Consider the following 11,445-nt stretch of genomic DNA (forward strand, 5'->3'; position numbering starts at 1 on the left):
ACTATTGCATACTGTATTTGATTGTCATTTAAATGGCTGCTTCGGGTTGTCTTCGTAGGTTAGCCAAGTGAAACCCCCATCCTGACGTTTTACGAGAGGAAATACAGTTGGTTAGACTTTCAAAATCAAAGCTAGTTTATATCTACGGCCAAAGCAACATCTTATATAATCAGAGTATGTCAGTTGCATGCTAGTCACTGTTTTCCGTTACGTCTCCACTTGCACTTGTAGACTATTTCCAAAATTCCAACGGCACCTGAAGTACCCACTTCGTTTGCAAGACGTGATTGATAGTCGCTCGTGCAGCTTTGTGCCACCATCACGTCACGGCTATTCGAAAGATGCAAACGTCGGGGCAGGCTTAAAAAGGTGTAATTGTCAGACTAATGAATGTGGTTATCGGTTTACAAAACAGCCACTGAGCCACAACGCTGCTTATAGCTTCGTGCTAACCAACGCTAGCTAGCCGAGCAAGCCGTCAGTGCATGGCCAGCAAGGGACCAGTGTTGACTCACCTACTCAGGCAAGCGCTTTCACTATTTTTACAATCAAAATAACCCTCAGCAAACAATGCCGGCTACTAAATCATGGAGAGAATCATTGGCAATGTGTTATTGTTTACGCGTCAGTGAGTGTTGTTGTAGCTAGCAACCCGGCCTAACGATAAGCAAACGCCTGCTTTGCTGTTCAGACAAATTTAAGGTTTTAGGATGGACAACATTAAAGAAAACTTTTGGGACAAGGCTGTGCTGATCTGATATATTACTTAAAAGGTTAAAGATGATGATGCAAAATGGGTTCAACTCAATTAGGCTTATTACAGACTCTTTCACTATACTACATTTGTCATAATTTAATTTTACAATAGTGCAGTGAAGTATTCGCCAGGAATGGCTGAACTATGAACATACTGACGCTAAAATACAATGACAAAACTCCAGATAAAATTCCATATATATATATATAAAAACATATTTGCAAATAATTATTACGTTTTAGAAGCATTTGTGTTTTTGTATTTCTGCTTTTCATAATAATTCCTTTCAGATTTTATCTAGAGATAGACCGTCAATACGGATATATATTTTTTCCAGAGTCCAATACGGATATTTTTAGCCGATGTTCAGTTGCACTAAAATTGAAAATATTCGCAATATTGGCACACACACACACAAAAAAAACCACTTAAAGTCACTGTGTAATCTTTGGCGCCATCCAGTGGGAAAAATAATTAATTCAATTTAAAAACATATTATTGAGATCACATCAAAAAAAAAAATGAAATCGTAGCCTGGTAACTATTACATTACGCCACCATCTTTTTGCTACGAATGCCCAAAGTTAAACTTTGCGAACGTACTTATCTGTTTGGTGGTACTTGCATCTAGTGTCGGCCCCAATGGGTCAACCGCCGTTTACCTTCCACAGCTTGGGCCTGCACGTGGTCGTCGCTGACTTGGCCTTCCGTCATCTAGAAGTCACTTATTACACACTGTACCTTTTAAAGGTGGGGTCTTAAGTTCTGTTTGTAAACAAACAATTCAAACTCCTCCCATGGCTCAACCCCCCACTCTTCTTGTCAACATTACCCTGCCTTCAGCGACACGCGTTCTGTGATTGGCTGGAGGGGTAAACATTGACTTTCCGCCCAGAAACATTCCTCTTATGGCAAAACATAACAAAATGGCAAAATACAGGATGGGGGGTTGATGACAAAATCACCACCACACATTAACAGAAGCCCAGAGGTGTTGATTGAGAAGGATTTCATATATCTACATCCAGTGCTTATTTCTGAGTGAAAAGTTTTCTCAGTCTTTTCAGTTTCTGATTAAGATTGCATTTGTGGAATTAGAATTAAGAAGATTAATCCACTCATTTGGAGACTGAATCAAAGTGCACTCGGGCTCGCATTACGACGTGCTGTAATTTTTAGCTCGATTTTCATTGCGTGTACCGCACTTAAAAAAATCAAATGTCAATGTTAGTTCTAGTGTATTTGTAGTTACACCCTTCTAAACTCTGTTTATTCTACAGACTTCTGACATGGGGAGTAAAATGTCCTTCAGCCGAAGGAGGAGTGACCAATATACGGTGTCTGAATTAACCGCTGTGACATCACATCCTTGTAGTTCCTTTCATCCATCGACAGACTGCAAAGAGGTAGCTAATTGGAAGGACAAATACAAATCCATCTACCCTTCTATTCATCCATCACTCCATTTTGTATTCCCCCCTACCTTTTCAGGATTATGGCCACCTTTCCCAGTGAATTGGGGCAAAAGGTGGACTACATCCTGGACTGGTTGGCCGCCAGTCAATTGCAGGGCAGCTGATATGAACTCAGTGAGTGGGAATGGATCCCCCACAGTTATGTAACAGTCAGATATGAAAACCCCTTAACCTAATGGCCCGAAAATACAAACTAATGTTGGTGTCCGTGATGATTATGCATGATCTGTTTTCTTTTCATGTGAATGAGGTATTTCCATCGATACATTCCTTACCATTCATCCTGTTTGTATTTTTTTTAACCATCTGAATTGAGGAAAGGCTAATAAATACTTTATATATTTATAGTGTTTTAAATATTAACATTCACATAAACTGGCTAATGTGCTCTGCTTGCAAAAACTAGATACATTAATGGATGTAGTTATGTAACTTTCGCAAATGTTATCAATGTTTAAAACTTAACACAAAAATTAGATACAAATGAAGAAAATAAGCAAAGTAGCAGGACTTTGGGGGAGAAAAAAAACACAGTGTCAGTGTTGAGTAAATATACTGAATAAGATACTTTTATGGCTTTTGCTTTTACATATTGATACTTTTCTGATTATTTAGAGTTATAACATAGTACGGACGGTTCACCATAGTCGATGCTAGTGTCATATTTAGCACAATAGCCTAGCAGCTTAATAAAAAAAACTAATTTTGTACATGTGCCATATGCTGTCTTTGTCTGCCTGTATTTACAGCCCGGTCCTGACCAAATACTGTTATGACGGTGATGTACCTGTGTCACTGTCTTCCACAGGTGTCTGGAGATGCAGAATCCAGTGAGGAGAGCCAGGACTCTGAATGGGAGGAGGAAGTGAAAGGGACAATATCTGCATCTCCCTCATCAGAGACTCTGGAATCCCAAGGACCTGTTGTTGCTTCACAGTTGGGGATGGATGCAAAGGCCGAAATGGCACCCGCGAGTGATTGCCACCCAACAGCAGACAATCACGCGGCGCGGCAAAGCAAATGTGGGCGTGTTAGAATCATAAAACCGCCAAAGCTCAAGGACAAAAAGTATGCGATTTCTGAGGAATTTGTGGCAGATCAACTGAAAGAGATTGTGCCAACTTTCTCTGAAAGCCACAATGCTCTGACTGTGCCCAACGATGTCAAAAATCTCTCAAATGAGTCAGCTCACAATGAGACCTCTGGAACTTGTACAGTCCCTGATTGCAAACTAGAAGATAAAGTCGTGTCTACAAGAAAAAGAGTAAGACCAACGCGAATGGAAATGGCAGTTATTGAAAACGTTTGCGAGGCTCCTTTTGTTAACGATCTTGCCAGTTCTACACAAAAACCGAGAAGTCCAGAAGACCGACGTCCCTCCGTAGCGGAGGAAAACAGCTGCCCTGATGTTAATTTTGCCCCAAAAGAAATGGAGCTCTCGCCTACCCCTAAAAGTAGCCCCACATTTCAAGCTATTGAAAAATCGAACTTTCAACTTGATCACCGAATCCCTGCTAAAGTTTTCAAACCTGATGTTTCTCAGGAAGGTGACACAGACTCGAAAGAAGTAGCAGAGATGGGCAAACTGCAGGGTTCCGCTGGGGAGCATCTGGAAATTACTCCAGACAAAAACTCAGGACAACTGTCCTTGAGGCCTGTAGGATGTGATGCGGACGAGCAAGGGGAACGAGACGGTGACCAGCTACAGGTCAACCCCTGTGACATATCGCCTCCCATCGTAGTCCGAGGGTCGATTGAGCAAAGGGAGTGTGACCGTCATGGTTGCCTGTCGCCACAGTCTGCAGAAGCACAGCAACCGGAAGGAGCTGAAGGTCGCTTGCCTCCGATTACCAAGCAAGTACTTCAACAAACCGTTGGAAACCACGCTAATTATAATAGATCCCCCCAAATGCATCCAGGTGATGATAAAACTCTTCAGGAGTCGGCGTGTCCGAGCAATTGTGACAATTCAAACGCTCGCTCTCCTCAGACGGCAAAATCAAGAAACAATGAAACCGCGGAATGTCCCGAAGAACCACTTCAACCCGTCGAGAGCGTCTCAAATGTCAAAGTTGAAAACATAGACACCCCATTGGATCATTTAGATCCCTTATCGGCGGCTAATAATGCTAGCTCGTCTCAGCAGGGTGCCAAATTGCCCACCAGTTCCGAAGGTCAATACCACCTACAAACCATTTTAAGACGAAGAAAAGGCCGCAAGAGACGAAGGAGAGTAACAATTTTGGTACATCACGAGGATAAAAGTGAAACTCGGCACGAAGCAGACTGTGGTGACGCAAATACAGAGGCGGACCAAAACATCATGTATGTCCGAGAAGGATCGAGGACCCTGATCAAATGTGGAATCTGCAACCGTACATACAAGTTCATGTCTCAGTACATCATCCATCAACGCATTCATACAGGAGAGCGACCTTTTAAATGCCCTGAATGCAAAAGAGGTTTCAGCAAGAAATCAAACCTAAATCTCCATCTTAAGACGCACGTCAGGGGTACCCGAAACGAAGATCTTGTTTTTCTGCCAAATGACAAAGATTCGAAGATGCCCGCTCAAAAGCCCGAGCAAGAAGTTTTCAAGTTCAGTGAAGACGACAGCCGTGTCGAATCTCTTCAGAGCGCTTCGGCTCCTGAAAAGAGTGAAAGTAAAGTGTGCCAGTACTGCGGGAAGTCTTTCCAATTTCAGTCCGCCCTCATACGACACGAGCGTGTCCACACCGGGGAGAAGCCTTACAAGTGTCACATTTGCGGCAAAGCCTTTGGCCAGTTGTATTTCCTGCGCGTGCACGAGCTGACGCACTGGTCGGTGAAGCGTTACAACTGCACACGCTGTCAGAAGGCCTTCGGTCATTATAGCAATGCAAAGAATCACACTTGCAGACCTCGAGGAAGCCGCTTCCAAACGCAGTCCGGCAAACCTTCGCTGACGTACACGTGCCACATTTGCAAGGATGTCTTGGACAGCCTGCCAAAGTTCAACAATCACATGATGGATCACATCGGTACGAAGCTATACCGCTGTTTGTATTGCGACAAACTGTTTGGGCTGATATCCGAGTTTAAGGCCCATTGTGGTATGTGCCGTAGAGAAAAAGATGGCTCCTGCCTCGAGGTCAAGGAGGAAGAGAGAATGTCGGTGGTCGAGTACACGGTGTCCGCGCACAGGTTGTCATCACAACACAATTTCGACTCCCCTCCCACAGATGGCAAATGTGACACCCACAAAAGAAACGGCAAGAACTCGAACCCGATGAAAGCGCTCCACCCGACAGTCACGCCAACTCGCATCCTTTCGCATTTTGTGTCCAAATTGAACAAACTCGACAACCGATCGGACCCCAGGATCTATTTATGCCCCAGTTGCGGCCGCCTGTTCAGGCACATGGGCCGACTCCGAGCCCACATGCTCACTCACGCGCCGCATCAGAGTTACACCTGCGCCTCTTGCGGGAAGACTCTTCAAAACTGGACCAAACTGTGGCGCCATCAAAGAGTCCACCGGCAGCGTCGGGGCCGCTTCACGTGTGCGTTATGTGGGAAAGGATTCCGCTTTGTCCAATCATACAAAAAGCACATGAGCGAGCACCCGGGCTTCCGCTGGATCCAGTCAAAACCGAAGACGGTCTTCATGCCTTATAATTGTGATCGGTGCTCAAGTCGTTTTAAAACCCTCGATTTGTTGTTCAGTCACCAACTTTGCCATTTTTCAACGCAGGTCACACGGGTAGCTCCGGTTTTGGATCCGTCATCGGATGATCATTTGACACAGTCGACTAGCATGTTAAATCCTGCTACAAACCAGCAGTCACTATCGTTGTGTTTTGAATCAAATAATGGTCTTGGGTCATCAGTCCCAAATGGCAACAATACTTTTATTTCCCAAAGTCAAGACTTGAATCGCAAGGACCCCCCTGTTCCGACTTTGAATGCGTCTGATCAAAAGCAGGTTTTTGGGCTGGATAAGACTGGCCAAAATCCCAGAAACGCACTCAGAAAAGATAAAAATGTGCTTAGAAAGCGAAACACACGTTTGAGAACTGCAAAGAGATCCCCAAACAAAGAGACTTCACAAGGCCTTATCTGTGCCATGTGCGGTGAGGACTATAACGACCTTTCGGATCTTTATCATCATTACTTGCAGCATGCGCAAGGTCAAGTGTAGCAGCCTGATATCAGACAAGGGCCACAATGTGCATATCCATTGTGCATTGTATTCTAAAACTAGAAACCCTTTTTTTTTTTTGCATTACAGTACATAGATGTATATATTTTTTATTAATGTTGTTCAAAGGTATTGCACCTCAGAGCGTAACCATTTTTTTTTTTTGTAACTCAAATTTTTCCATTAAAAGGTCACTAAACTTTAGTCACCTTCTACTGGGTTGTGTTTTTGTTGCTCATTCTCAACATGCATCACTGAATTTATTTCTAGCTCGGAATACAGTCATAAAAATCAAACCTGAATTTCATTGATGGTGATAAGCAATTTTTTGGGTAGATTTTCTGAGAATGTTTGGAACAAATCTGCATAAAAGTGAGCAGTGGCTACAATGTTCATAAACCTGATTTATGTGGAACATTAATTATTTTATACAATTAGGCTAAGTACCTTGCCAACACTGTTCTAATGAGCAGTCCTTGTTGCTTAATTTAATTGTAGCTCACTGTTTATGTTGCCAAGTAGAAGTTAGCTGACATTTTTTTCGACCAAGGAGACAGGCTAGCTGGCACAAGCTAGCTGTCCTGTTCTGTGCGCGTTATTAGAGCCAAGTTGCTACAGACAAGCTAACTGACTGTTCTAATGAGCAGTCCTTGTTGCTTAATTTAATTGTAGCTCACTGTTTATGTTGTCAAGTAGAAGCTAGCTGGCACAAGCTAGCTGCCCTGTTCTGTGCGTGTTATTAGAGCCAAGTTGCTACCGACAAGCTAACTGACTGTTCTAATGAGCAGTCCTTGTTGCTTAATTTAATTGTAGCTCACTGTTTATGTTGCCAAGTAGAAGTTAGCTGACATTTTTTTCGACCAAGGAGACAGGCTAGCTGGCACAAGCTAGCTGTCCTGTTCTGTGCGCGTTATTAGAGCCAAGTTGCTACAGACAAGCTAACTGACTGTTCTAATGAGCAGTCCTTGTTGCTTAATTTAATTGTAGCTCACTGTTTATGTTGCCAAGTAGAAGTTAGCTGACATTTTTTTCGACCAAAGAGACAGGCTAGCTGGCACAAGCTAGCTGTCCTGTTCTGTGCGCGTTATTAGAGCCAAGTTGCTACAGACAAGCTAACTGACTGTTCTAATGAGCAGTCCTTGTTGCTTAATTTAATTGTAGCTCACTGTTTATGTTGTCAAGTAGAAGCTAGCTGGCACAAGCTAGCTGCCCTGTTATGTGCGTGTTATTAGAGCCAAGTTGCTACCGACAAGCTAACTGACTGTTCTAATGAGCAGTCCTTGTTGCTTAATTTAATTGTAGCTCACTGTTTATGTGGTCAAGTAGAAGCTAGCTGACATTTTTTTCGACCGAAGGAGACAGGCTAGCTGGCACAAGCTAGCTGGCCTGTTCTGTGCGCGTCATTAGAGCCAAGTTGCTACCGACAAGCTAACTGACGGAATGCCTTTCTCTTTACCAACTCTTTGTGGGAATGAAATTGTGTTAAAATGTACAAAATGGTGGCATCCTTGAGCTCCGCACCCCTAAACCTGACGCTAATTGCTCCTGAGGAGCAAAGTACATCAATAACAAAGGAGCTAGAGAGTTGCAGTTTATTGTCTTGAAACAGGCTTTAAACAAATGTTCCAACAAGCAAAATGTCTTTAGTTGGACGACATGGTGCTGCGAATCCAGGAGTTGTAGTTGCAGACCTTGGCGTAGACACCAGGCTTGTTCCTCTGGGCACAACCGTAACCCCAGGACACGACACCCTGAAGCTGGCCGTTACACACCACGGGGCCGCCAGAGTCTCCCTGCACACGTACAATTTATGAAATAACTCAAAATAAGGTTTTGTTCACTTCAAGAATGTGTGAGATTTTTTTTTGCTCGTACCTGGCAAGAGTCTTTGCCTCCCTCCAGGAATCCAGCACAGAACATGTTGGAGGTGATCTGTCCAGGGTAGGAGCCCCTGCAGCTGCTGTCGCTCAGGATGGGGGCATCCAGGCACCTCAGACGATCAGGGTAGTTGTCTGGAGAGGAGGAAAGAACGCAGGTGAGTGTTGAGACATCAACAAATTGTTCCCCTGTGAGGGTTTTCACGCACTTCCAGAGCCGCTCATGTTGCCCCATCCAGAGATGAGACAGCGGGTGCCTGAGCCGGCGCAGCTGGAGGGCAGGGACACGGTGCGCACGTAGTTGTTGAGGGTGGCGGGCTTGCTCAGCTTGATGAGCATGATGTCGTTGTCCAGGTTGCGGCCGCTGTATCTGGGATGTCTGATGACCCTGGCGGAGTTGATGAACTGCTCCGTGCCCTCGTTGACGGCGATGTTGTGCTCGCCGAGACGCACCTGGACGCGGCTGCGCGGAGACGCACGGCGATTTACGTGGGGTTCGAAGTTTGACGCCGGCGATGTTGACTTACGACTTGTAGCAGTGAGCAGCGGACACCACCCAAGTGCTGGAGATCAAAGAAGCTCCGCAGAAGTGGTAGCCGGAGTTCAGAGAGACCTGGTAGGGCACCGAGTTCTTTCTGCACTCGTATCCTCCGACAATCTTGTCGTCCTCATCCTCAATGGGAGCGGCAACTGATTGAATTCCAGAAAGATCCCAGAATTATGTTCGTAGGGGTGAATGATGATTAATAATGATATTCGAGATTGATACTTACAAGCCACTGAAAACAGAGCCAGAAGAATGAAAGCCTTCATGGTGATTCCTGTCCGAGCCAAGGTGGCTTCTCAGTTCAGCTCCAGGACCTTATAAAGCTTGCTGCCTGGCTTCTATCTGACACGTGCTTCCTTTTTTTTTTTTTTTTTTTGCATCGCCTTATCTTGGCGACTTGTGTGTGTGAACACACACCTGGAAAGCAGCAGCCAAATGATTGATAATGTGAGCATCGGTTACACTATAGATTACCCATAAAGTCCAAACACGGTAGTCACACTGGTCGTCTATTAGACGTTTTTAGATGAAATTTTCCAGTGCCTCAGTACACATAAATGTGTGCTTAGTTAAATGAAACATACAATAGCAGTTACTTTTTGCCTCGACAGATGCATTTTGAAGACACAATTTGCTTTGAGATTCATTTAAGGTAAAACTAAGTTTTGGGATGAAACTCCGATTTTTGAAAGAACGATTTAGAAAGAGAATATGCCAAGTTAAAATGAGTGTGCACAATAATTATGTAATGCGTATGAAAAGCTCTTTTTACCATGATTTATAATTACAGTGTTTTCCTACTCATCTATTTTAATGTAATTTAAAAGAAGCCTCGGAGGCAAACTAAGTTTTTCGATATTAATTTGTCCATTATTTTATATTTAGAACGCTGCAATTTGCTCATTTCATCAAGAAACTGCGCCAAAAGTTTCTTCAAGATTTAGTTACTACTTTTTCCACACATAAGTCACTGTGTGAATATTTTATTTGAAGGAATTAAGCCCAAATATTTTCTATTCATTTCAGAATCTCAAATTTCTTCATTATAAAAACCTGATGGATGGTCTGTCATATCATTATCATCATCATTAAGGTTTTTGATACCACTTTTCTTTCAGACTGATACCAGTGCACGCACGTGCTCAAACTCAAGCAGTCACCGATACCAAGTACCGATATCACTAGTACTTTTCATACATGAAATTACACCCCCAAAATAACAATGACAGATCATTTCAAAGGCAGGCTTATATATCAAAATACAGAATTTTCTTCTTAAAATTGCATGAAATTAATGGTAACTTTTTATTATTGTAATTTCAAGTTCCTGATCGTAGAACAGCCACAAGAGGGCGGTCGATAGCGTGAGGACCGATACCTTGAAAGACTGGCCCGATACGGATACATGGTACCAGTACTCGCTTATCCATAGTGTTAATACACTCATCAATAGCTTACTAGGTGGGTTCATTGTCGGAATGCGGGTAACCCTGAATGTTTTCCTAAAGCATTCGCCACTAAAGCTTTATGCAACTCCTTTATGTTCATGAAGAGTTGATACTTGCACTAGCTTATGTGAACATGTTAAATAGCCAACACGTGGCCACTTTGAAAAAGAGAACATTTTCAAGTATTGATGCCTCAGCCTCAGCACCTTTTGAAAGCGTGTTGTGCGACTCTTATCTATTGCAGGAAGGTCACATGTTTCCATTTTTACCTTTTTCTGCCAAGTACAGTAAATATGTGTGAAAGTGCATCTGGTTTGATAAGGTCAGCATATGCGCTGGCGTCTAAGGTTCTATAGATGACGTTGACATTTTAAAAACTTGTACATGCTATGTGTCTTGTATCATAACAACACGTCTGATGTTTGGAACAAATCAGGCCGTGACAAAAGTGTAAGGACATCAATGAGTTATCATTCATTTCATTAAATTTGTATGATAACCGTGAGCAAAAATATCGCCGTATTAAAATGACACTTCTAAAATGTCTTCTTTTAAAATATTTTGGTGAATACAAACGGCATTTTTTTCCATTGAACATTATCAATGTCATTTTTCAACAAAATATTAAATATTTGATACATTATGTGCCATAGTTGCAAAATGGAACTTTTATTCCTCAAAAAATAACTTTACAATAAGCTTTTTATTTGACCATTTATGACTGAAATGCCTTCTAATTGGTAGATTAACACCTTAACTGTTCACAATGGGTACTCCTGCAAGCCTCTGGCTTATAGTTTTCAGACTGGATTCGGGTTAGAATTTCCCGCGCCCTGTCTGCGGATGTGACGTACTGTGCGTGGCGTGTCTGCGAAGAACGGTAAGTGCAGTTTCATTTTTTGTCAGCAGGTGGCAGTAGCGATTCGAAATGGAATATTCTACGTTTAGTAGCTTTAGCAAGTTTGAATAAATAAATGTTAAAATTCTTCCTGTGTCTTAATTCTTCTTATTAAATCACAGTGTCCCATCACGGGTGAGCTATTTTTAGAACATCCTCGTGGTTTCCTTATTAATAAACATAGCAGGACGACATCTGCTTATATGCTGGTGTTTACACAATGACTAAATCTTTGTATTTAAATACCTGATTTACAACTCCCT

At 42.8% G+C, this 11,445-nt stretch overlaps 2 protein-coding genes and 1 long non-coding RNA gene across 6 annotated transcripts in view; 1 reads left to right on the forward strand and 2 right to left on the reverse strand.

The window, feature by feature from the left end:
- Positions 1-1,462, reverse strand: part of LOC144058404 (uncharacterized) — a 62,137-nt gene extending 60,675 nt beyond the window's left edge. The window contains exon 1 of one of the 2 annotated variants that reach the window (XR_013295431.1): positions 1,420-1,452. This is a non-coding gene — a long non-coding RNA (uncharacterized LOC144058404). Of the gene's footprint in view, positions 1-1,419 lie in introns of both variants that reach the window. The other variant, XR_013295432.1, reaches the window with a different exon arrangement.
- Positions 263-6,616, forward strand: LOC144058362 (uncharacterized). Of its 3 annotated transcripts, XM_077576782.1 has the most exons (4): positions 263-523; positions 2,038-2,163; positions 2,249-2,346; positions 3,041-6,616. In XM_077576782.1, exons 3-4 carry the CDS (start codon positions 2,338-2,340, stop codon positions 6,410-6,412), a joined length of 3,381 nt encoding a protein of 1,126 aa, XP_077432908.1. In that variant the 5' UTR covers positions 263-523; positions 2,038-2,163; positions 2,249-2,337; the 3' UTR covers positions 6,413-6,616. The 3 variants fall into 3 exon arrangements, with proteins under 3 accessions (XP_077432908.1, XP_077432907.1, XP_077432906.1); XM_077576781.1 differs by having other exon boundaries at positions 2,249-6,616; XM_077576780.1 differs by lacking the exon at positions 2,249-2,346.
- Positions 6,617-7,996: 1,380 nt separating this feature from the next.
- LOC144058389 (trypsin-3) lies at positions 7,997-9,142 on the reverse strand. The gene is made up of 5 exons (XM_077576831.1): positions 9,063-9,142; positions 8,817-8,979; positions 8,499-8,752; positions 8,288-8,424; positions 7,997-8,205 (listed from the first exon to the last, which is right to left on the reverse strand). Exons 1-5 carry the CDS (start codon positions 9,100-9,102, stop codon positions 8,056-8,058), a joined length of 744 nt encoding a protein of 247 aa, XP_077432957.1. The 5' UTR covers positions 9,103-9,142; the 3' UTR covers positions 7,997-8,055.
- Positions 9,143-11,445: the final 2,303 nt, after the last annotated feature.

This window comes from Vanacampus margaritifer, chromosome 9 (genome assembly GCF_051991255.1).
Source record: "Vanacampus margaritifer isolate UIUO_Vmar chromosome 9, RoL_Vmar_1.0, whole genome shotgun sequence".
In the NCBI taxonomy this organism is placed as follows: Eukaryota; Metazoa; Chordata; class Actinopteri; order Syngnathiformes; family Syngnathidae; genus Vanacampus; species Vanacampus margaritifer.

Excerpts from the sequence above, each read along its gene's own strand:
- LOC144058389 (XM_077576831.1), bottom strand. The coding sequence starts at position 9,102 with ATGAAGGCTTTCATTCTTCTGGCTCTGTTTTCAGTGGCTT. Across the intron at positions 8,980-9,062 it reads GGCTCTGTTTTCAGTGGCTT|TTGCCGCTCCCATTGAGGAT; the intron begins GTAAGTATCAAT and ends GAATTCAATCAG. Across the intron at positions 8,753-8,816 it reads GCTGCTCACTGCTACAAGTC|CCGCGTCCAGGTGCGTCTCG; the intron begins GTAAGTCAACAT and ends GTCTCCGCGCAG.
- LOC144058362 (XM_077576780.1), top strand. The coding sequence starts at position 2,047 with ATGGGGAGTAAAATGTCCTTCAGCCGAAGGAGGAGTGACCAATATACG. Across the intron at positions 2,164-3,040 it reads CATCGACAGACTGCAAAGAG|GTGTCTGGAGATGCAGAATC; the intron begins GTAGCTAATTGG and ends TGTCTTCCACAG.